At 42.0% G+C, this 25856-nt stretch overlaps 1 protein-coding gene across 3 annotated transcripts; it reads right to left on the minus strand.

Annotated features, from left to right (window-relative positions):
• Positions 1 to 560: 560 nt before the first annotated feature.
• CHRNA9 (cholinergic receptor nicotinic alpha 9 subunit) lies at positions 561 to 24288 on the minus strand. Of its 3 annotated transcripts, XM_082758790.1 has the most exons (6): positions 24239 to 24288; positions 14578 to 14739; positions 3621 to 3766; positions 2658 to 2812; positions 1557 to 2089; positions 561 to 1270 (listed from the first exon to the last, which is right to left on the minus strand). In XM_082758790.1, exons 2-6 carry the CDS (start codon positions 14654 to 14656, stop codon positions 714 to 716), a joined length of 1470 nt encoding a protein of 489 aa, XP_082614916.1. In that variant the 5' UTR covers positions 14657 to 14739; positions 24239 to 24288; the 3' UTR covers positions 561 to 713. The 3 variants fall into 3 exon arrangements, with proteins under 3 accessions (XP_082614916.1, XP_082614918.1, XP_082614917.1); XM_082758792.1 differs by lacking the exon at positions 24239 to 24288 and having other exon boundaries at positions 14595 to 14687; XM_082758791.1 differs by lacking the exons at positions 14578 to 14739; positions 24239 to 24288 and adding an exon at positions 4861 to 4997.
• Between the last annotated feature and the right edge of the window lie 1568 nt (positions 24289 to 25856).

Consider the following 25856-nt stretch of genomic DNA (forward strand, 5'->3'; position numbering starts at 1 on the left):
GGAGAGGCCCTGTGACTTGGTGAGGAAGAAGTCCTGTCATTCTGGCTTACTGTGCCTGTAGTAACAATGGAGCAATATTTAGCAGCAGGAAATGATTAAAAGGAAAATCAAGGTACAGTCATATTTAGTGGTATACTCAGTGGTAGCAGAAGTGAAAGGCACACCAGAGAGCAAGATAGAGGCAGGTGGAGCCTATGAGCAGACATGAACAGTAACCAGAAAAAGCCCTTAACAAAATAAGCTAACTTAGGCAAGCTAAAAAAGGAAAAAAGGGCAGTGCCATGAAGCAGTAAATTCCAGGAACTGTCACAATCTCACAAATACCCCACTTTTGTTCTGGCAGAGAGAAAAGGCCAGCCAAGTTACAAGGTGCAGCCCTCTGAATAGAGTGCTCCCTGCTAGGCTGTCTGCTCCATCACTGCATTGCTCCCCCGATCAGCCTGCAGTCGTGACCACCGTTCATTAAGACGGAGCACAGACTGCTCATCCAGCAGCCTCATCGGGGCTGCACTCCCATATTAAAACGCAATGAAAGCCACTAATAAAGCCATCCACTGAGCAATGTCTCAACATGCCGTTGCAGCCTACTGAGCTGGTTTATTGTTACAGAACAGAAGACACAAAGATCTCAGAAGCACACCTACCCCACAGCTCCACTGAAACGAGCTAACCCAGTACATTCATACCTACAAAATGAATGTGTTCATCTGCAGTTAAGCTGCTTTCCCAATGATTAGCACACTCATGAAAAACACCATGATAAAAAAAATCCACATGAAAAACCTGTCCATCACTTTTGCTACTTTTTTCCACTCAATTCCTTTGGCCCGGTTTGCTTTATGGTCTCGAACACAGTTAGCAATGTACTCGATATTCTTTATCAGCATTTTGTAACAGGAACAGCAGTTAACGTTCTCCCTACTATCTTCACCATGAACTCCACAGCTTTTGTTCAAATTTCCATTCAGCTTCTCCTTGACATCACTGTCGTCATTTCTATTGGAAAGTTGACTCCTTACCTCTTTGTCTCCCCCTGGACACACATCATCCCCCTCTAACTTATGTTCTTGCTCCTTCTCTCTTTGCGGACTTGTACAGTTTTCACCCACATCATACACAAAAAAGATTTTTGACATGTAGTCCAAGATAACCACCCTGGCCCATTGTGGAACAGGCTTTGCTTCTGAGCCACAGTGATGGACGTTCATGATAATGATCGTCAGTGCAGTGGAAGCTGTGATCATGGTCATAGTTGCTATGTAATACTTGCCTGGAACACAAAATAAAATGATATTAAAGATGTTACCCTAAAAAAATCAGTGCAGAAATAATGTGACAACATAATGCTAAGCATAAGTGCAAGTGAAACCAAATTTTAATCACCCTGATACTCTGTATTTAGATAACAATTACTGTATAAGAATATTGATTAAAGCATTAAAGTAAAACCTCACACTCATTACTGGTATGCCTTTATCAGATGAGTGACTATTGAATAAGCATTGTAAAAAACGTTTAAAGCATATAAAGCTACATTTAAAGCACATAAAGCTCACCTATTAAAGGTACGTTTTCAGAGGGAGGCATGATCTCTGCAACCATAAGCTGAAACACAGTCAGAGCAAGAAGAACCGTAACGCCTAGAGACACTTTTTCTCCAGAGTCTGCAGGGAGATAGAATCCCAGTGGGGCGAGGAAAGAGATCAAAATGCAAGGAAGCAAAAGGTTAAATATGTAGAAAGAAGACTTCCTTTTCAAAATCAGTGTGAATGTTACATCTGGATAAGGCTCAGAGCAGCAGCCGTAAGTGATTACATTCTTAACCGCTGGCATGCCATGAATCTCCCATTCCACATCTTCTACGAAGTCAGAAAGGTCACCACTATCAAGAGAATTGATGATGTCTACCTGATTACCATTATAAGTCCAGGAACCAAACGTAAGGTTGCACTGCTGGCTGTCAAAAGGAAAATAAGATACATCCACTACACATGAGCTCTTTGTGATAGCAGGCGCATCCCAAGTGATTTTTCCATCATATCTCAACACAACATTAGTATTCACTGGTTCTGAAAAGTCATCATCTGCCCTAAAAGACAGAAAAGTGATAGTCAGGATTGACATGCAGCAACTTAATGTGTAGGCTGGGGAGAGTCAGGAGGAGACCCTCGCTTTACACCATTAAAGGCATGCTTCTGAAACCATATTATTTACACTAATTTTTATTAGGAACTGACTATTAACTATATTATTTACAAGTACCAGTATCCACTGACACAGTAGGATATTCAAAAATCATTATAATCTGCTGTTCATTACTGGCCTGGGAGAGCAGACAAGTTATAGATCCTTTGTATACCCACTTCTTGTGAACACAATCTTCTAGAGCTCTCCAGCAGCTTCTACAGAAAGCACTTCAGATCACCAGGGAGGGAAAGTGTTCAACTCCCAATGCAACCAAGGAAGCTGGATCAATATTCAAACGATCCTATGGATTTTTTCTAAATATTCAGATGTTCAGAAACAAATATTAAGACAAAAATATATCCCTTCCTAAGGCAAAGTGTATTGATGAAAGTTCAGGCTCCATGGGTCATTTTCCTTCTACCCCCTCCTTCATACACACATTCAAGCCAATTCTCTCCAGCCTCACTCACTTGTTATATAGGACAATATCTGGCCTCCAGACCAAATTGCTTGGAATCCTGATAGAATCCAACCCATCATATTTATCCTTGTCCCATTTGAGGTACGCATCATACCAGCTTTGTCGAATCCATAAGTAAGCTGTCAAAATTTGGTTCCTTTCATCCTGCATAAAAAATAAAAATATTTTTAACTGACTGTTAAAAATAAATAAATAAATACATACATACATACATCTTAGATGCTGGCAGTCTGGCAGTATTTGTTGTGTAACTTTAAAGCAATGCTTGGAACAGGCCAGAATACTAACAGGCCACAGCAGCACTTCTCAGACAGGTACATATACCATACAGTGTAGAGGGGTCTTATGTATTCAATCTTTCTCTTGTCCAAGCCTTTCTCCCCCAAAGGATGGTTCTTCTCCCTGCACCCTCCCAAGCTTTAATCACAGCTGTCTAAGGCTCTTAATATCTCATGAGTTTTCTTTTGCCAGCTTCAGAATACCAAACAAAATTTAGTCCAAAACTCTCTGAAAGCTTGTTGATTCACAAATCAGAAGTGTTTTTCCATTCTCCTTACAGACACATTTTTTTTGCCTTAAAAATGTATCTGGCTGAACCAAATTTATAAGAAGTTAAAGGCTGAAATAGGGAGATTATGAGAAATTGCTTCCTAGAAAAAGCATTTGCTCTTTTTATTTAATAGCAAAAGTTGCCTGGATGCTACAATACAAACATCTAACTAAAACTACAAAGTCTTTGCAATTCAGCAGCTATGTCTGTAGACATGCAATGGAAGTCCTAGAATTGCAATCAGATAAGATTCTGTTGAGAACCAGAGAACAAGACCCTTGTGAAGAAGCATTACTGAAGTCGTCACAACAAAATTTAAGTTGCTTTCCCACTCCAAGCAAGTTTACGGTTGGCATGTTTCTGCATATATTCAGAAAAAAACAGAACTGCATTTTTACTCACCATGTCTTTAATTTGGGACAATGTTATCTGAAGGGTAACATTCAGCACTTTATCTGTGTCTTCCACTGGTCGTAGAGCATTTGAATAGTCTTCAAACAGTTCATTGAACAGCATGTGAGCATATTTTCCTTTGGCTGATTCTACAGCTAGATAACACGTTTTTGTTCAGTACATCAGATTAAGCACTGAGCAATATCAGAAGATAGCCTTTTTCTATAGCTTCAAACAGCATTTGCTATATTTATCATTCACATATTGTAGACTATCATTTAGTGCAAAAACAGAGTAAACCTGATGAAGTTATTCAAATAAAGACAGCATTCACCTGTAGTAAATGAATAGCTAGCTTTAGCTTTTCACACCCGATGAAAAAAAAAAAATCTCTATCCAGAGATTCCTGCCATTTTTGAGTGTCATTACCTCTATTTTACTGATTTCTTTCATAGGCATAGAGATTATTGGCTTAGAGTCACACATCTGCTAAGCTAAAATTAGAAGCCAAGCCTGAAGTCGAACCTGCTCCCAGGCTAATAGCTTGTGATGTCTCCTTAAATGCAACACTGCTACTTTCATGCTACTTTCAGAATTTACCCTCCCTCTGCCCTTAAAAAAAAATAAATACAGCACTTGGAAGAAGTCTAAGCTGCTTTTCTTCACAATTTGACAACTACAAGAGGTATGAACACATCCTTGGACTAACATCTTTCCCAAACCATGTATTCCTTGCTATCCAGACTTCCTATGGGTATTCCACTAAAATTTCAGATTTACCACACTTCTGCTGTTCCACACTGCTTTGTGCATCGCTGTTTCTCTAGGCAGTGTCTGCATTACCTTTAGACAAATTCACACATTTCTGCAGGCAAAGGACAAGGACAGTAACATTCACAAGACTTGTGCGAATGCCAGCTGGCACAACACAGGAAACAAGTGCTATGGAGGACATTGCTCTTTGGTGACTCACAGTGACTTCCTGGACTTACCAGAGTTCAAAGTTAACCTTCCTGATGAAAAAGAAATCCTAACAAACCAAAGCTTCACAAGGAGCATTTGGATCTATCTGGTTGTACACGATCATTAATTTTGTCTATGCATCAGTAAGACCAAAAAAAAAAAAAAAAAAAAAACAGATGAAGGGGATTTTTGGAGCTCAACCATGTAGGATGCATCAGGACACCAGCTCCTACCTGAATAAAATAAATGCCAATACAACATTTAGCTACCAAAAAGTGTTTCTCACCTTGAAGCATCACGGCTGTGAAGAGCAACCTGATAGAGACATGAGAGGAGGATGGAATTTTTCTCTTCATTTCTAGACCTTCTCACCATGCAAAAGTGTAACAAAACACAAGTTGCACAGCAACACAAAGTTGCTGTGGCACTGATGAGCAGCTAGAAGCAACTCGGTGCTCCCTCAGCAGCTGTGTGTCCTGGAGCGATGGTCTCAGCTCCTGCAGCTGCCTGGGGCTCTGATGATCCCTCCCTCTCTCCGTAACCTGAGAGCTGCCTCCTTGAAGCTAACGCTGTGCAAGACAACAAACAGATGGGATATCAGCTGGAAAACTGTATTCCATTGCATTTCTCACTACAAATGTGAGATTTGGTTTCTTCACAGATCGGACATTTCTCATTTCTTCATTGGGCCAAGTCTTACTGCCTTTATGTTCAGCAATAGCTTCTCAACACCGGCCCAGTGAACCTATGAACCCTCACCAGAAAAAAAAAAAAAAAAAAAAAAAAAAAGCAGTAAGATTTGCCTCAGTTGGTGTGGTTACACTGAGTACCACACATCCAACGTGTCACATAGCAAAAACCACAGCCTACCTGCTCGCATACGGACAGAAGTGTTTCCACCTACCAAAGTGACACCACGTGTAAGATACGCAGCTACAGCAACTGCCAGGCCTGGCAGCACAGGCAAGGTTTGCAGAAGCACAACACAGCTGTGCAAGCTACAGCTTCCACTGGCACGGACAACTCCATGATCAGTCCATGGCACAGGAATCAGGAGCAGGACTGGATTCTGTAGATAAAATGCTACTTCCCAATGTAGTACAATTTCCCAGGTGAGCTTAACCAGGGTTTACAAATGATTACAGAATTACTGGAACAGCTTTTGCATTTAGCAAAAAGACTCACAGGAGAGAAGTGTGACTGTAAAGCAATACCATGGCTGGACTCCCTTTACCCCAATAGCCAGCTCATTGTTAGCTCTGCCTGTATTCCTCACGTAGTTGAGTTAGCTTCCTCACATTGCAGGCATTTTCTTACAGGTTTCTCACAAACAAGAGGAGGTGACTTCCTCCTTCCCATAGACCACTGCCCCTCATCATATACTGCAGTGCCATCCTATTAGGACAGGTAGAAAAATAATCATTAAAATGGACAGGTGAAAAGGCAGAATGAACTATCAGTAAAAAATTGTTCCAGAACAGTTCAGATACACACAAAAAATACTGTTTTACTCTTGTGCATTCCCTTGGCTAAAAGGAAACTGATCCCTTCACAGACACAATTTCTATGTAAGAGCACTGTGGAGATTTTACCTTTTTAAACCTGCTCCACCAGAGGCCCAACCAGCGTCACTCTCTGGCTTGGCTCAGGCCAGTGGCAGGTCCCTTTTGGAGCCAGCTGGAGCTGGCTCTGATCTGATGTGGGGCAGCTGCTGGGCTCTGCTCACACAGGCCACCCCTGCAGCCCCCCTCCTACCAAAGCCTTGTAACATAAATGCAGTACAAGTACCAGTCGCTGGATAACGTCTGCGCTTCAGTGGGGTCTGTAAATCAGTGACATTTATGGCCAAGTTCAATGGGTAAGCACTAAGTAATTTCAATCAAAGCACCTGTAATGAAATCCATCTCCCTCCCTTCAGTTTCTTGTCAAAAGGGGGGAAAAAATGGAAAACAGTTTAGAAGTCAAGAAGGTCAGAGCAGCCCTTAGGCAGCATGTTAACTGGCTTTTCCTGTGGGTAAAAAAGTGTATGCTGTCAGGTGACAAAAGTTAGGGACAAAGAGTTTGGGGGGGATACTGTCACATCAGTGCTTTCTCAGGTGATACCTTGAGCCTAGTTTATCATTTTTGTCAGCAAGCAGCTACTGCTTCTTACTAATTACAAGGGAATGACCAGGGCATTGCTTTAAGTGTGCTGCTATAAGTGCACAGGAACCGATATGAAGTTTGCTTTGCCACAGGCTGTGGGCAATCCTGTGAGCAGTTACACCTGCAGTACAGCTGTGCTGGGTAGCACAGCCTGATACACAGAAACTCACATAAGATCACATATTAAAGAATCCTGAACCTTTGTTTTAAGGTGTCCTTTCCAAATAAAATTGCAGGTTTTCAAAATAAGAAAATGAGGCATACTTGCATGTGTTGATTACTCAGTTTATTCCTATGCACGGGTTTCATTTTATTCATTATAAACTTGTGAAGGAATAGATCATAACCAGTACTTTCCAGTCAAATATATCCAGGAGTTGCCACATACAGGGCATGCAGGCAGTGAGTCTGCATACAAAAGACACTTACAATGCTACATTAATTGCAGTGCTTATAAAAAAAATATCCAAAAGCCTTCTCAATATTAGAGTTTAAAAAAAAAAAAAAATTATCAGTACACCAGACCATTCAGCTTTTTTATAAGAAATTTAATCTGTAATTTTAAACCAAATGTCCCTTAAGTAGACATTTTGTGTAGAGTATTAACATTATTTGTTATTTAATGATCTGAGAGATTCATCTACAAACCCACGCTTCCTTGCAATATAGTTTTAAATTGTGGCTTAATCTATGGTAATACAACTCCCAGATGAAACATCCCATTTAACGTTTGAATGGAGCATAAATTTATACTCAAGCAGTTCTCTGTTTTTACAGTAATAAGTTCTGCTACAGAGTCGGGAACTGACACAAGTACAAAGCAGCTTACAATGATAATTTCAGAGTCATGGTTGTTTGCAAGTCAGAATCAAATCATTAACCTCTCCCCAAACTAGACTTGCTTCCAGTGAAATCCGAAGTTCCCTCAGAGTGCGTCCACCAGCAGATGGCCCTGTTAAGCCAGCCTACCGGTTTACCCAGACACTCCAAACAATCTTTGTTTATTGCATAAAATCACATCACATTTTAATCTACTTTGATTAATTTCTCTGATTATTTGCCTTAAATTTAATACAAGATTAACAAAGAAAATATGTTCTTTTAAAGAAGATAAGCAGAAGGAACAGAACTACTTAATGGCTGAATCTGGCTCTTGGATCTGCCTAACACACCAGGCTAGTCACGGGAGGATCTCAGTGCGAGCAAACATAAATCACTGTCAACAACTGCACAATGTGAAACCATATTTAGAGCAGAGGCTGCTTCTGCTGAGGCAGAGATCAGTTAAGGCACAACATCCAACCCTGGTTGCGTATGATTTTATTCAAACATTTGACTTTGTGGGTACACGTATGGGCCATAAACAGAGCAGAACATTGTTTTCATGTTTACATTCAGGGTACCATTCGTTCAGCAGTACACTGAACCTGTATAACACTCACATGCCATGCAACTTCTGATGGTTGTATGGACAAGCACAGGCTGCAATCAAAACATCAAAAAAATGAATTCAGTGTACTGCCTTGTAAGGTAAGTTTGACTTTGCATATACCTTAAGGACAGACCAAAGTCAGGGGGAGATATTTTCATATTAATAACTTCCAGTTTTAAATATTTATCTTGGACAAACCACAAACAAAGCAGGAAAGAAGTTTAAAAACATTTTAAAAGTTTGTTCTTTCAATTAAAGATACCTTTACTCTCCTGCCTAAATAATTATTTGTTCCTGAAGCTGAGGTTTTGACATGTACACGTTCAGACTTTTTTTAAAAATGTATTTTCAACCTTTTTTGCATGGAAAACATTAAGAGTTTAAGCCTCCAACTGGAAAAGCTACAGATACTGTATTATCACAGGCCTCAAGGCTGTCTGCACCATTTATAATCCATCCCTTCATCAGAGAACAATAAAGAAGAACAGATTGGTTTCTAAGCACAGTTTGTAAGAAGTGTCTCACAGTCTGCTTCTACTTGCCTTCCTGCCAATTTTTCTCCCCAGAAGCTGTTGTGTTCACATTCTTCACAGCATTTGCTACAGAATATTATCTTATGATGGGGTCAAGCAGCACACTAACTCCTCAGAGTCAAGACTCCTCTCCTTAGACGAAACAAAGTCTTAACAGCACAGGTAACAACAGCTCTTCTTGCCAGCAGAACAGCCTTACTGTGCCTGCTCTGGAGAAGCAGAACACAGCACTTCATTTACATGCAGCGTGTTTCTCTCCACCTCATTTTCTCAACCCACCTACTGCTTCCTCCTTCCTTCTCTCTCAAAATCCCCTACCACCTGAAACTAGCATACTCATTCATATTTTCTTCTTCTGTCATACACACAAGATAGGAAATACACTAGGAAGTGTTCAGCATGTTAGGTCATGAGATGATGTGGAATATTAGCCACATTTTCCAGAAACAGAAAAGCCTAATTTAAATGTCAGTCTTTTTTTTTTTTTTTTTTTTTTTTCCCTGAAAGTAAATTTAATTTTTGGTCCTCTTACACATACAGCTCTACCAACCACCTTGCAGCACATGAAGTAGAGGATCCTTTTGTCCTGAGAAACCTTGCATTGTTTAGTAAGATCTAAATTGCAGTGCATTCATCCTTTTTCACCAGGACAGGGTATTTTATCTGTCCTTGCAAAGCATTCAGTATCTGTCAGGGTTAAGAACAAAGCTATTTTATAGCTTTAGCTGTCAGAAAGCTATTTTATATACAGCTCTCTCTCATTGGGGTCACTTCCAGCTTTAGATCATGCCTTTGAGTGGCTGATCACAGGATCTATGCTCTACGCAAAGACAGGCAGTCTGATGCTCTAAAACAAATTGGATTATTATAGAAATTTTTTACCCTGTTACAAGAGTGTAGAGAGACTCAAATATCTTCTTCTGCCTGATTGCTCTTGCGACATGGAAGACAACACAGTACCTCAGCCTTGAGAAGTAGAAGGAAGCCCCCCAGGTACTGCTGTACAGGCAGATGACAACTGTAGGATCCCCCGAACACAATTCCATCGGCTCAGGTGGACTTCACAAAAACTGACCAAACTCAGAAGTTTACTGAAGACGACTAAAGGGCAGACATCATTTCAGATGCTAACTCAGAGGTAAATTTTATCGTTAAAATTCAAAGTGGAGGAGAGGGTCAGAAGTAACATCCTTATAAAGAGGTACAAAAACATTGTATACGTGAGGGAATCTACATAGAGGCAATCCCTAGCACCCCCTAAGATAAATGCCTTCCTGGTAAGCTCACATCTACCTTGCAACACAAACTAAATTAAATCTAAACATTTGTATCCTTATCCAAGTTCCCTGCAAAGAGCTAAGATTAATATTGTGTACTAATACAGAGCAGCTGGCCACAAAGGCAGGATGCCAAAGATAAAGTCAAGAAAGAAACCAGACCATAATGTATCAATCTAAACAGAACTCCAATTGCAGGATGACTGCTACCGCAGTATTCATACCTGCTACTTGGCCAGTGTTGCATACAATTTTGCTTACATTGTAAAACACATCTAGACAGACACTAAGCAGACATTTTTGTCACAAATTTTGGCATTACCTAATTATTTCAGCTCCATCTAATCATACATAACAGTTCACCCTGGGAATTTCTCCACATTTCCAGGATTTAGAGGAAGAAAAAATTGCTTTACTGAGAATATAGATAGTTCCCTTGACAAACCACTCCAAGAGTGGTTTTCTAAGCTCATTAAACTAATTTCCAAGCTTACAACTACTGCAAAGTTGTCTACTTATATATATATTCAGAAAAAAAAAACTCTAAATTACCACAATACAAAAGCCTTATTTGTGCATAACAAACTTCAAAATAGGATGAGACAAGCACTAACTACTCATCTTTGAGGGAAAAGAACTTTTTATAAGTTCTAGCTATTGAAGCATCTTATAGTATGTGCATACTTTCATTCTTCAGGCTTCCTCCCAAGATGCATCTGAGGCTGGGAAAATTTGTTGGCTTTCCTTTTTAGCTACTTTTCTGAAAAGTGAGTTTTGATCACAAGAATGCTAGCATAAACCCAGAGCAACTCTACCTTCAGAGAAATTATTCTGGGTTTGCACTAATATTAATACGACCACTATTGATTTCTTAAGTGTCCCTTTTGAAAGCAGCTTGACAGGACAGAAGTGGCAGAAAACAGAGGAGACCCCACAGAAAAGAGATACAGACCTCTCTGCCTTACTCATCTAACCAAAAATTGTTCATTAAGTCACTGATATGGCAAATCATGTTGACCTCCAAGAAAGCAGCTCTGGCTTCATCTCTAACAGCAAGGGACTTGAAGCTTCTTGTAAGAGAGGCATAACAGCTGGATGCACTCCTTTTCCTTGCAGACTCTGCCAGTTTTCTTTTCCTGTTACAGAATCTGACCAAGCTGCACCATCAAGAACACACTGCCATTTGTGCTAAAACTTGGCCATGCTCAGCTCACTCAGACGCCAGCTCAAAACCAGATGCCCACAATAAGCAAACCATCAAGAACATTAGGTCTAGATGCTACAGCCTGTGAGGGAAAGAACAGACAAGCCAACAATTAGAACAGACTTCATCTGAGGCTGAACAGTATTAAAGACATTTCTTGCATCTCACTGTCTAGTGTCATGCTCCAGTTAGCTGTGCACTTCTCACAGAAGTGGTACAGGCAGCATTGTAACCAGACAGGCTCAGATTTTTGGACTGGACAAATTGCCTCCCTACAGGTCCCTCAAACTTTAGGCAATATTGTCAGGATAGATTCCCACGCACACCCATTTTAGGCTACACTTTTGAGTTTTGCCAGCTTAAGAGTAACAGTATGCCATTCCAGCAAGCACCTTCTAGCAGGAACACAGCTACGTTATGCTATAGACCAGGATAAATTTCTCCTTAAGCAAGATTAGTAGTAAACCTGCAGTTTTACTAAAAGCCTGTAACTGTGCTCATTCTGGCATAACAGGCTCATTTAGATCTTGGGAACAAAGCACCAACACAAGCTGAAGACAGTACCTCTTGTCTTAAGCATCTGTGAATACAGTGGCTGCAGAATAAACTTAAGAAAGGCTGTATGAATACCTTTGGTTTTCATCTGTAAAGTTCTAAGTGGTCATCTAAAACCGAGATGTTTCATCCTTTTCAACCTACACCAAGTGCAATGTAATGAATGCTCAGTACTTCTTTGGTTAACTGGCTGAAAAACTTCATTTTGCCCATAAATCAAAGATCTGCTATCCAGAAGTGTTAACCTGCAACACTGATCTCAATCTTATGGGCTTAATAACTGCTGTGTTTGAAGTTCCACAGAAGGTGATTATGAGGTATAAAAGTAGTTAAGACCAAAATTGTGTGTTCTAGCAGAATGTATAAAAGTATAATATGCTACTATAATCACACATTATACCTGGCTGGTTTGTGCACTTTGGGAAACATTTGCTGCTTGTCTGACAACAATTGGCAGGGGGCCGTGAAGTATCTTTGCCAATTGCTCAGCTGCCTTTTAGCAGGATGAAGGGCATGAAGAGTGTTTTATTCTAAAATAGAACAGAACCAAGATGTTGGGGAAAATGCAAGAGACATTACATCACAGCCTACAGGTAGCAGAACTATGAAAGGACAGACAATCCTACAGTCATCCTGCTTTTGGGAAATGTGTATGAAATTTCAAGAGGCAATTCCCCTAACCAGTATAAAAGAGCTAACATAAGAACACTGTTAGAAGTTGGAACAGTTTTAGCAACAAATTCCTTATTTACTTTACTCCTGGGCTCTAGGCAAAAGCAGCATATTACACTGCCATTTCAGAGAGCTGCTCTGAATTCAATGGTATTAATAATCATTGATATCTGCTCAGGTCTGGAGTCTTACTTGGTTGATTTGGACTCTTGACTCTGGTTGATTTGGTGGTGGGAAGCCATAAATAAGGAAAAAAAGCATTCATTTCTTGTACACATTCTCTAATTCTTTCCTTTCTGCCAATAATCTTATATACCTTCAGTAATCTTCTGCAATCCTAAAAATTAGTGGTAAGTATGACAGTGGTATGGCTGAGCTCTGTGTTGCAGTGAACAGTGAATACACAGCCAGCCTGAGGGAAGGGCTGGCAGATCGTTACAACATCTCATTGGAAGGCATGACCCAGTGAGCTGGCAATGATTGGTGGATTCAGCACTACACTGATGCTTCTAGCCAAAATTATGTCATATCACAACACAAAACAGAGTCTTCTTTATCTGTTTTGATCAAAAAGCACTGTTTTCCCTTTAGTTACTTTAAAATAAATGTACTTTTAATGCCTACTTACAGCTTCCAGCTCTGCAGCCTTAGCAATTACAAAGCTCTGAGGAGGTATGTCCTGAGAACGTGAAATGAAACAAGACATCTTCAACAGAAAGCCAGAGCAGGGTAAACAAAGCAAGAGCACTGGCATGACATGCCCTGTGTGCTGCTATTACAGCTGCTGCAGAAGGTCTGGTGTCCTCCTTGCTGTGGAGTGAAATAAGCAAGTCTCCACAGCATAGAAGTAAACATCTCAACTGCTGGATGTACAGATGTTATATCACAACTATATCTTACTTCTACGTATGTTATAAAAGGAAGTCACTGTCACAAAAAAAAAAAAATAATAATAATAACAACAACAACAACAACAATAATAATAATAATAAGTCTAGACACACAAGAGGCACTTTGGGGGGTATTTCAAGCAACAAATCAATGGAAACCCTTATTTTTGTATAACATTATTTTAAGGTCTTCTTTTGCCAGCTTCTTCCCAGGTGCTGGTTGCAGACAAGAAAAATATATGGAACATGCAATTGCTTGTACTTGCAGATTAGCCTCATAAAAGCTCCTCAGTAGTTTTTATAGCAGGAATAATACTTTATATAAAGCCTGAAGAGAAAACCTTAAGTTGAAAGGCATTTGTCTATTTATCTTAGCTTTCTGGACTTGGGCCTTTGGGATCAAAAGACACAGTATGTTGTAGAGCCAGACTAGCAGGGGATGTTTTCATTCCACAAGAACAAGAAGTACTCAGGGACCTTCGTGTGAAACCTGACAAATATCTAACTTATATTTCCTACTTTGCTTGCAATAGTTATGGAAAGATGCCTTTTCTTGCAAATTTTGTCTACTCAAAGAACACAAATGAACTTGGAGGTACAATTCAACAATGAAAAATTTAACTGTTCAAGTACATACACTTGATAATTAATTAGTGCTGTACTAATTAAAGGGCAACATTATTTCTGTCATTCTAAGGAATATATATTTTATCTAAGCATCACAATCTGGAGAATGAAAAGCATGCCAGCCAGGTGTACAAAGACTTTTTAAGATACAAAATACAATTAATCACTTCTTTTACCCTTGAAAAGAGTCTAATTAAATACAACAGTTATAAATTGTAGAAATTGTAAGAGTTCAGGCTTCTACATTAATATTGATTCACCAGTATCTCAACAGTAATACATAATACAGTAATTTCTTCCAGCAGACAGTGATTAGTACAAGAGTAATTTAGCTCTTTCTGCAGTCTGTATGCTTAACCTTTCACACTTAACATGATAAAAAGTGTGAAATCATTAACGTTGTAAGAAAGAATTCAGGATCTTTACAACATCAAAGTGTTAAAAAAGGAAAAAATATTTGAAAATCTGAAGTAACCATGTTAGGATTCTAAGCCGATGAAACTCCTAACATTCTTGAGAAAACAGGTTCTTGGTTTTACTGTCACAAAAGCAAACATATAGCTCCAGCAATTATAGATCAAGCACTACATTTATAACCCTGTTATCTGAAAAATATATGCCAGCCTATCAAACGATGACTTTTTAGGTAAGCAGGAAAAACTAATTACCTCTATGATGGCTGTACCTTAAACATATTTTCATGCTTCTTGGTGCTGGGATCAGAGAATTCAGCAAAGTTGACATCATCGCTGAGTCTTCATCACCTCTTCAGCTACTTCCTAGACTTCACTTCCATTTCAGGGGTACAAAATGAAAGTCTCTGGTGACAGCTACAGAATGTAGACAGAAATAAGAACAGAGGTATTTTTTCCTCTTCTATCAGTATCGCACTGAAGACAAATATTACATATAAAACAGACATCCTTTTTTCCAGTAGTGCAGAACAATCATTGTGGAATTTATTTGCAGAATACCAGATTCCCCAGAAGCCAGACAGATTTCTGAGGTTTCAGAAAGAAAGTATACACAACAAAAGAAAGAGGCTAAGATCAATACTGGCATTCCTGTTTTAAGTATCCATTTATACTCTAAAAATATTTGCAAGATCTTCTTGTCTCCCCAGCTGAGAAACACAGTTTATTGCTGAGGTCAATTAAATAGGAGAGTCCTGGTACTTAGTAAGAACAGCGAGGCATAGCCACCAAGCTGTTCTTGTACCATGTTTATTTTGATACCTCCCAGTTCCACCAGCTACTTCCATCTACTTGGACAAAGAACTTTGTCCAAGTAGATGGAAGTTCTTTGTCCAAGTAGATGGTTTTCTGCTGTTAAAAAGCCTTGACCAATTTCTGCCTGTCTTGAACACATTTTGACTTAAAAAAGGCAAAAATCTTAGAGGCTTTTCTTCTTCCCCTGGAACATGCATTTTAGGTCAGACTCTTCCACTGGAATTCAGTTCTCAGCTGAACAGAAAGCTCTCGCTTTCAGATGCTTCCAGCGGACTATGTCAGTAAGTAGGGGGGAAGAGGGGCAGAGAGGAAGAGATGAGCTTATATACTGTGGAAGGAGACAGGTACATTTTGCACCTTCAAATACCTCATTAGGAAACAGTAACAACTCATTTTCAACCACAGTTTTTCCTGCCACCCTAAAGCAGACAGCAGTAAAACTAAAATACTAGTTTACTTCTCTGCTGAAGTCTCACAATGAACACAAAGCTGAATGCCAAACTACTTTTTCTATATCAAATAAGTCAGTTCAGCTAAAGACATCCTCTGGCAAGTCTTTCCTTCTCAAGGCAAAAAAAAAAAAAAGACAGCTTCCTAATCGCCATTTTACATTACAAGCATTAATAATCCACAGTAGCCTTTGTATTCTGGAACCTCAGCTGTATTTCTCTAGGCTTTGGTTGTGGGTTGTTGTTGTTGTTGTTTGAAAGATTTGCATCTTTCTGTGTCATCCTCATCTATACAACTTCTGCAAATGTATCAAACGTTTACCATTTATACTAAAAACCCTTGTCAAATCTTGCAGGAAAAGCATTGACGTAACCAGCAGTCAATGGAGCCAAAAGAAAATGCACTTGTGTCAGCCTTGATCTGCCTAAAATCATGCCCTTCTTCAAGGCACAGGGCAGCCAGCTCAGCCTCTCAATCTCCCTGGTGGCACAGGGCCGCTAATCCCTCAGAGGGGCTGGAAACAGCTTCTGCGATAAGGTCATCACAGGAAGCAAAACAGGTTGTTTTTTTTTTGGACTAGCAGGGTATTAACTCAAACATCAGCTGCTCTCTTAATAGCCTACCTTAAGCCATGGGGTATGACAATACTTCCAGGACTTTTTCTAACTCCTCACCTTCACGAAGGAGCCACAGTGACTTATGTGAGTAGCTGAACCGAGCTGCCTACTCCATGGTGCTTTGCAGCCATCCTGGGATTTCTCGGATTAACCAGAAAGCAGTGGGTTAGCTCTGACTTAGAGCCAAACCCCTTGCCAGTGAGACAGGGGGAGAAGACAGGAAGAATTGAAGCAAGAACACTCACAGGTCAGGACAAAGATGGGGAGGTCTCCTAATTACTGCCGTGGGAAAAACAGACACAACTTGAGAAAACATAATTTATGGCCAGTTAAAACAATCTGGTAGTGGAAAAGAAAAGATAAACCGGGCAGCCTCTTGTCTCTTCCTATAGATGTTAGACATCACATACACCAAGGACAGAAAAAAAAAAAAAAAAAAAAAAAAAAAAAAAAAAAAAGCTTGGACACCTATGAAATCTTGCAGAAAGCACATAAAGCAGCAGCTCCTTACGCAGGTATACAGCAAGCCTCTGCTCAGCCCAACCAGTAAGAACCTCAGGAGAAGTCTCTTGGCAGATGCACCATTAGCGGCACCTCAGTCAGACATTACTTACGGTTAGGCATTATGCAGGAGTTACTATTCAAACAAGCATTTCCAGTGAACAAAGCCAGCTTTTAACTGAAGCACAGTTAAAAACAAAGATCTCAGATACCGTGCTAACCACTGAAGTCTTGCCACATTGTAGTAAGTCCCACGCTCAACACAATGCAGCTCTCATAGTAAAAAAGAAGAAAGAGTAACAGTAAGGAGTAGCAGATTGGTGGTGCCCTGCAAAGTGTTACCTTCCAGTAACCAGAAGGCTTGAGAAATCATGGCTAATTATTTCCATGGCAATCACACCAGCATTAAATTCCAGCCAGCTCCCACGCTGTAACCCACATCTTTGCTAGAAGGCAGGGCAGAGTAAAATACTAAGCTACCCTATTTAGCAGCACTGTTGTTCCAGGTTTGGAGCAGCAATAGCAGCAAGGATGATCAGGCAGCTTGCTGCAGTTCTCTGAAGGTGCCACGAGTCCAGCTGACCCATCAAAGCCCTTCCCAGTTTGACCACAGGGTAAAAAATATATTCTATCCCATGGCACTGCAAGTGCTGTAACTACAAAACTGGAAGTACTCTAGCCATCAAACTTCACAATTATGGTTGAAGGTTCCTCAATTTAAGGAAGTTAAGAAAGCACCTTAAAATTCAGGAAAAAAGAGAACAGGCTGAATTAAGGACAAGTAACACATCCTAAGGAAATAATTAACTGTTAAGTGAACTGTGTGATATTTTAGCTATTTAAAATTCTGATCAGGCTAATTATGCTCAGAGAGAACTGGGGCTAGCAGATTCAATTAAATATTTTCAGAGCTAGTGTTTGCTGCGCAAAAATGTTTCAGCCCCCCATCTAAGCAGAAGACATTGCTTTGAACACATCTTATGAGTATCAGTGTTTGTTGTTTGCTTTTGTTTTTTTAATTCAACCTTTGGTGTCTGTTATTAAACTAGTTGTGTAGGTTATATTTCCTTTTTGACCTTAGTGACAACTTTTTGTATAGCCATAAATTGTAATATATTTTGGTTTTTAAAAGTGTAACTACCTGCTGTCTTACAGTAATTAACTTAAATTCTCAAGTTTTGCTTCCAAACTTTAGCCATTTATTACTCTAAAAAAGCCGAGCCTACAATTTCTAATGCATAAAAAATAATATTGCTAGTAAGCATAGGCTGTTTTAAAACTGGAAGCATTTATTAATTCAAGTTACACAAAATAAAAGCATCTGTAGACTTGCTGTCAAGGCAGACAAGGTCCACACGCAGCAGGTCTGACACACCCACCCTTGGGGCTGCAGACAGTGTAAGCAGCGCCTGCAGGCGAACTTCAGGAGCTGTTGTGGTGTGAGGTAGAAAAATCATTGCAGACACTGGGACTTAAGTTACTGCCGCTGACTAGAAACTATGTGGTTAAACTTTCATAGAAAGAAGAATTGATGAGCTTCTGTTTTCCCCCCAGTCTCCATGGCTATGGCCTCTCTGGGATCATGCAGGGCCACCTCGCCAGGCAGGTGATGTCCTCCCCGGGATACCCGCAGTATGTGGCAGTGATGACAGTCCCCAGCCAGAAGGAATGCAGGCCATACTGCTCCCCAGAAGCCCCAGCAGCCTCAGGGCCCATCGGAGAATGGTCAGAAATTCCCTCCTCATGACTGGCACATTATCCATGTGCACAAAGAGCAGCCCTTCGAGTGGTGAATGCATCACATAGCTCTGGAGGGCCAGGACAGGGCACACCCATGGCTCTTCAGACAGCCCGAGGCTGATGGTATGTCTCTCCTGGCCAAAAGGAGAGATACACAAATGAAACACCACTCTGCTTTCTGTCACCTGGGTGTCACTCAAGTGCAGCAGTTCTGGCTGCAGTGCAGCATGGTGCTTTGCCACCACCTCTCCTACTCGAAGTGCCCCAAAAAAAGCTGCAGTGAATAAGGCACGAAACAGTAAGCATTCGTAATGGGATATACATACAGACTCCAGAGCTCCTAAGAGGGAGCGTGACACCTCAGTTGTTACAGGAGTGTATTTATCCCTCAGAATGCCCACTTGCAATGGGTTATAGCCCACCATGCAATGGGTTATAGCATCTTCCAGAGGATCGGGGTTACAGATCAGTCTTGACAAGTAAGACAGTGCTGCCACATACTTCAACGTCTTTGAGGATGAGTAAAGAGACTCCACAGCCAAAAACCCTCTAAGTTGATCCTCTGGAATGGGCCAGGCTGCAGGCATCCACATGCCTTTCCTAAAGGCAAGGAATTTATTTAGTCCTTCAAGGTAGGCTTGCCACAGCCTAACATCCCCCGAGCACTCCAACAATGACAATGTCTTCAGAGACCAAGGTCCCAAAGAGCGTTTCCAAGGACGACTAAACTCCCTTCCTATGAGACAAGCTCTATATTAGCACATGCTGACAACAGGCACAAGCATGCCAGTCAAGGCGTGATGAAGAGAGTGTTTATGTGTGACTTTAGGTGTGACACACACCTAAACAATGCTCTAGTAGTTTATCTGCCTAGATATTCGCTTCACACACAGCTACACCCAGAGCTGTTAACAAGCTGAGATATTTTTCAGGTGTGAAAGGCTACAAGTCCCACACCTGACACATCTCCAGCACTAGGTAGGGGAGCACTGCAGGAACTTACAGAGGGGTAGCAGAGAAGAGAAGGTTTAAGAGCCAGCCTTTCCAGTGTTGCCTACACTGAGAAGGTCACAGAGCACACTCCTGATCCACTCATCCCCCTCAGCAGCCCACTGCCCTGGCCAAAAGCCACCACACATGCTTGTTACCCCTCACAAATCATGGCCACACTCACCAGTCACCACCGTACTGCAAACTCCACACTGCTGGGAAACACCAGGACACCACCACCACAGTCCCACATGATAGCAGAGGATCCGCCTGGCTGACGAGGCCCAGCTGCAGCCACTCCATGCCCAGCTCCTGGTCCAGCAGCTCCCAGAAGGGTGGGGAGGGGGCTTGGATGTGCATGGGGGATGATGGGATGGTTGAGGCATGTGGAAGCTTGGTAGGCTTCTGATGTGGGGTCTGACCATACTCTGGAAGCCTGTTGGAACCTCTGTGTAGTCATGGATTTATTCCTAGTGTGTGGCTTTGTCACTTCTGGACCCCTGCATGCATTCATGGGGTGTGGCACTGCAAAAACCTTGCTGTAGCATACTGTGTGTGTTGCCAGGCTTCAGGCATTGCTTTAAAGAGGAAAAAAACAAACAAAAAAAAAAAACAGTATGTCCTTACACTTATTGAGAACTTAATCCTTCACCACTGGTCGGTCTGTTGGAGGCTGTTCAGGTGAGTCATAAAAATATAAGGGACAGAGTTATTCATTTTCCAAAGAAGTTCAAACAAAAGTCAAAGGGTGTTGAAAGGGAAGAAGCTTCTTTTCTGTTTGTTGCTTTTTAGACTGACTTGCTTGCTGTTGCTAATGTGGATTTGTTTCAGTAGATGAGCTCAGCCATGTTCCTGAGAAGCAACCCTTGGGCTTCTTGCCCCTGAGGACTCTGCTGTTACTGGAGTGCTCAGGAGATAGACACTAGTGACAAATATACTATGAGGGCCTGAAGAATTTTCTTGCCTTTAGAGAAGGCATGGCTCTGCCTGCAGTTTGGCCAATTCCAGTGGACCAAGTGAGAGACTTCTTGTTTGTCATGGAGTCCCAGGATCTGCCTCCTGCAAAAGTAATAATGTACATGGAAGGACTGTCCTTCATCTCCAGAATGGTCGATCATCCTGATCCTCTTCAGGATATCTGATATCTGTCATATGATATCCAAGTTGAAACATAGGGCTGGCCCTTCAAAGGATAAATGCTCTCCTGTAACTATCAAAGTGCCGAGATCTCTCCTGGGGACTCTGGAGTCTGTGTGTAGCTCTCCTTATGAGTGTGTATTGTTCCGTGCCCTATTTATTGTGGCTTTTTGGGGGGCACTCTGCATAGAAGAGATGAGAAGAAAATCTAGCTGATGGCTGGTGACTGGCAGCTGTGAATAAGGGGGGAGTTCAGCAGCTCACTGTGACACTGAGAGGGATGTTGGTGTTGTCCAGGCTGCAGTTCCATAGCAGCTATATTCAACCCAAACAGGTGCTGCTGCTGTCTCAGTCTATCTACATGGGCCTGACCCTTGAAAATTCATAAAATCCTTCACTGAGCCCTGTTCAAAAGGTATATAGGACCAAAAGAAGCCTTAAATTGAAGTGAAGCTAAACTATCACAGGTGACCTTGCTTGGTTCCAAGGATCCCTTGTAGCAGGGAACATTCTGTAAGAGATGACATAAATAACCCTCATCCTCTAATTGGGGCACTTCTAAGATTTCATACAGATTAAATCACTTATATCTGTGAAGCAGGATCATAAGGTTGAATGTCACCTTCTGTTACAACAAGGGTGTTTGAAGTAATGGCATCTTCTAGTGTGTCATGTGTTCAGGAGCTGCCTAGGTGACAGCTAGCTCTGGGGAGAACAACCAATGTAATACTGAATTTCCAAGTCAGAGAAAAGTGGCTGCAAGACCCATTTTGCTGCCTCTTGTGCGGCCAGGAAGGCACTGATGGACATCACACAAGTACAGCAGGTGGTAACCAAGGCAGCATGGGGGACAGTGACTTCGAGGCTGTCCTCAGGTGTGCAGTTGAATGTTCTGTCCTTACCCAGCAGGTCTCTGTTAAAATCAAAATACGAACTGGTAGTCTGTTAGAGCTGTGAGAAAAATGTTTTTTAGAGAGGATTTAGGGCTCACTGTGGTCAATTCAAAGTTAGGAAAGCCTCTTGGGATGTCCCTGGTGATGACCTCAGTGATGCCAAGGAAACAGGGAAGAAAGTTACAGAGGAGGAACCTTGCAAAAATCAGCTGAATAACTGCACAAAGCAGCTGTCCCAGAAAGGTTTCTTATCAGCTGTGTAAAGTTCCAGGTGTCAAAAGGTTACTCCTGATGGGGAAAAGAGCTCCTGAACATATGTGTAAAAGCTGTGCTGAACCTACAGGTTCACGTGTTTGCTCAGCAGCAATAGCAGCTTACACCACTTTGTGTCCTTTTGTTTTGCTATTTATTCCCTCCCTGTGGAGTCTCCCTCAGCTAGTATGCTTTGTTTGGCTAAATCTGGAGCAAATATAAAAACAACCTCAGGTTAAAAATAATTGTATTAACTTTATTATGTAGTCCAGCAGAATGCTGTACTGACCCAGCTGAGGTCTGGTAAGAAAATCACATACATGTAGGTTGGTACTACTGCCAAAAATATATATATTAAAAAAATAAATAAATAAATAAAAGGTTTTCAAAGGTTTTCATCAAATTACATCCTAAAAACATATAGGATGAAATAGTCATCCTACAGTACACCCACCAATAGCTGTTATTGATGTGTATCCCGAGACTCTGTTACTGCAGCAACAACTCGTGGATAGCAAAGCCAGACAAGGAAAAACAAAATTGTCTTTGAGTGATGTATTGTTAAAACTTCCAAGCAGGTTTCACTGCACAGCTGCTAGGTGTTTGCTCATCACAGCGATGAAGTTTTGCATCATAGCATAAAAAATTGTGTAATCTAATGGCACCAAGATGCAGCCACTTCCTAATGAAAGTAAATCAATTGGCTACCTAAGCTGACAAATTTAATCATATTATATCCTATGAGTGTGACCAGATAGATCCACTTTACTGATAAATACCCGTTCCTCTTTTTCCATTCTCAGCCTCTAGAAGAGTGAGGCAAAATCTTGTGTAAACATGATCCTTAAAAATTCCACATAAATGAATACGAAGACTAGAGGTAGAAAGCAACTCCTTATGGAGATCAAGCCTTAGGCACTGCATCCTCCCAGCTTTGGTTGTAGAGAACTCAGACCTTAAAATTATTAAAGCTTTTTGCATTACTTTCACACATGCATTCTGCATTGGGTATTTATAAAGATAGCTAATCCTTTAGCTACAAATTCCAATAGCATTATGCAGGCAGTACCCCAATTTCCTGTATAAGCCTGTCACTCCACGCTGCACCCCGTCCTCTCATCCACTGTCACTTCACAGTACGAGCTCTCCTGTCCTCACGCTACAGGCATGTGGCACAAGGTTTGCTTGCTACCAGTCCTTGGGATAAAAGCCTTTAGGGGCTTAAACAACAAAGATCATAGAGTAAACTACCAAAGATATGGCACCATTGGTCATGGGATAGAATAAATGTGCACATGTAATATTTGTTGTGCTCTGCATTGTGTATGAGGAAAATTTCACAGTAAGGTGAACTTTGTCTCTGTTTTAAAAGGGAGAGAAGAAAAAGGTAAGGAAGTCAGTCATGAAAAGGAAAAGCCAGTGGCTGTGAGAGGACATTACCCAGCTCTCTACATAACACTGAAAGCATCTGGAAAATGGCATGTTTTCCAAACATCCTGAGAGGCCATGGAACATGTATTTTGCACGCATGTAGAATTATTTCAGGTGCAGAGCAACCCATCCGTGTGCCGTGTCCTTCCCTGTTAGCACCAAAGCAGTTACCTATTTTGTTCCATTCAAGAAAAAAAAAAATTGTCCATGCCACAGTGCAAATCTCATGATCGTCTACTTTTTACATGCTTTGGCAGTTTCACTGCTGCAAACCAAAATGCTTAAAGACATTTAGGAGATGTGTCCCTCAGCCATTGCTTCATGGTGGACACGCTGAGCACAGCACCCCTACCTGGAGGGAACTAGCCATGGAGACTAACTTACATCTGCGCACAGGACAAGTAGCATGCACGGAAAATGTACCAGATGCCGTCTGCTAAAAGCTGCCTGTGCTTTCACTGAACCTATTTTAGCAAAGCTGAAAATAGGCAGGACGACTTTTCCCCAGCTCTTGACATTTAAACATGCCCCAGGCTGGCAAGCCTCCGGAGGAGAAGAGCTGACAAGCAGGGCCTGGGCAGCGGATCATGCACAGCGGGTAGATGCCAAAAGGAGGAGGCGAAAACCTTTACCCACTTCTCCAGCCAGGCATTTCGGCCTGCTCCTCCTCTGCGGGCTGAGCTCCACGTGCACAAAGGACTCGCACTGCTGGCTTTGACCCCGCGTGGGCTTTTAGCATGCAAACCGCATGTCAGAGGGTGCAGAGAGGACAGAAGCAGCCAACTGCTCCCCTTCGTGAACCATCTGGAGCTTTCATCGTCCCTCCGTTGACAGATTACAGAAAAGCAAGGTCACCGTTTTGGCAAAGGGCACGGTACCACTGCCCTAGGGGCTCAGAGGGTTGGGGCTGCAGCAGCGGTGTTGATGGAGGAGCTGCTGTGTGTGGAGCCAGAGCTTACCACCCCCTCCACGAAGGCTTGTGCTGGGAGAAGGGCTGCTGCTGCATCATGCCACAGGTTGCCCTGTGGTTCCAAATGGTCCACCCCATAAAAAACTGAAGCAAACTGCACTTCATATAAGCCCGCGTACCTGGTGTCATCTCGCGACCTGCCGCTGTATGGATGGAAGTTTCATTTGGGGCTTTTCTTGGTGCAGCCCGGGTGAACGCAGCCCTTTTGGCAGGTGTTTCCGGTGCAGAAAGAAAACAGGTCCCTGTGGTTAAGCCGCTCAGTTCACTTCACCTCACTCACCAACCAGCGCCGCGCACGAGTGGCTCCGCCGCGTTATCTGCACCCCTGTGAACAGCTCCAGAATCGGGAAAGCATTTTAACACCCAGCCCTAACTTCACAACTTAATGTTACCCAGAGAAAGTAACTTTAACACATCGGTAAATAAACAAATAAATAAATAAATGATACTTTTTGGTTTAGCTGCAAGAGCTGGGCTAAGGCAGCGGTGCTGGGGTTCCTTCCAGCAGCTCCCGTGCTGGGGAGAAGCCTCCCAGCCATGCCTGGCCCTTTCCTTGCATTGCAGTTGTTGGATTTGTTCACCCTTATCAAACTGGAAGTGATGCTGCCCTCATCCTTTCAGCCGGGGAATCTGATGAGTGATTCAAACATGGGAATTTTGTGGAAAAACAGCACACAGGTCACTCTGGGTCCCACCTCAGCCTTGAGCTGTGAGTCTCTGGGTGCTGCAGAGGAGCCTGCATAGGCACCACAGAAAGGGCCTGTGCAGTCCCCAGAGGCTTTTAAAGGAAAATTAAGCTGAAAAATCCAGGGATGGACCGCATGTAGTCCTGCCATGGGAAGAGTACAGCCAAGCTCCTGGTGGGTGTAGGAAACAAAGGCTCCCTGGGGGCATGCCTATCCCTGCTCCTTCAAACATACAACAAACACTGAAGCAAGCTCAGATTTTTTTTTTGTTTTCCACAAGATTTCCCCACCTTGTCCTGCAGAACCTTTCATCTTGTTCTACTTGTGCCTACAAGGACCCCTCAGAAAGGAGTTTGGATGCCCACCAATTTTGATGGGGATATTGGCACCTCGACCGCTCCAGCTCCTGCTCCTGCAGGCAATCCCGTGTGGTTCTGCAGGGCAGAGCTGGTGTGCTGCTGGTGGTCAGCCTGAGACAGCCGGGGCTGTGGGAAGCCTGCAGGCACACTGTGGCCGTAAGGTTTCTTGGCCACTTGATTTTCCTACAACATATGCACAGCAGCAGCTTTGTTTTGACAGTGTCCTCACGCCTCTCCTCACCCACCATCCCGAAACAGGGTGTTCCTCTGCCTCAGAGCATGGGCACATGAAGAAATTAATTGATGGTGTGAATTTACAGCATGTCATTTATTCCATGGTAACTACACACTCCTACTCAGCAAAATGCAAGGTAAGAAGGTGTAAATGACTTCACGCTTCATCAACGAACACCGAGCATTCATCCAGGCCCTAGAGGTATTTAACCAAGTAGCTTGATCCAAAGCAAGCTTTGTCCTGTTTCTGGCCTCATCCAGACACTATTAGTTCAATGGGGGTGTCTCTCAGTCCAGAGAATTAGCTCCCTGGCAAAGATAAAGCTTTAATCAAATAATCCATCCCTGTTTTGGGGAATCGTACTTATGTTCTGTACAAAGATTTTAACTGCTTTCAAATGGGAGCTTGTTCAGGCTCCCATTGAGTGGGAGATGTTATCTCCCATTACGAGGAAAAT

This window comes from Aythya marila, assembly GCF_965140915.1.
Source record: "Aythya marila genome assembly, chromosome: 4".
NCBI lineage: Eukaryota > Metazoa > Chordata > Aves > Anseriformes > Anatidae > Aythya > Aythya marila.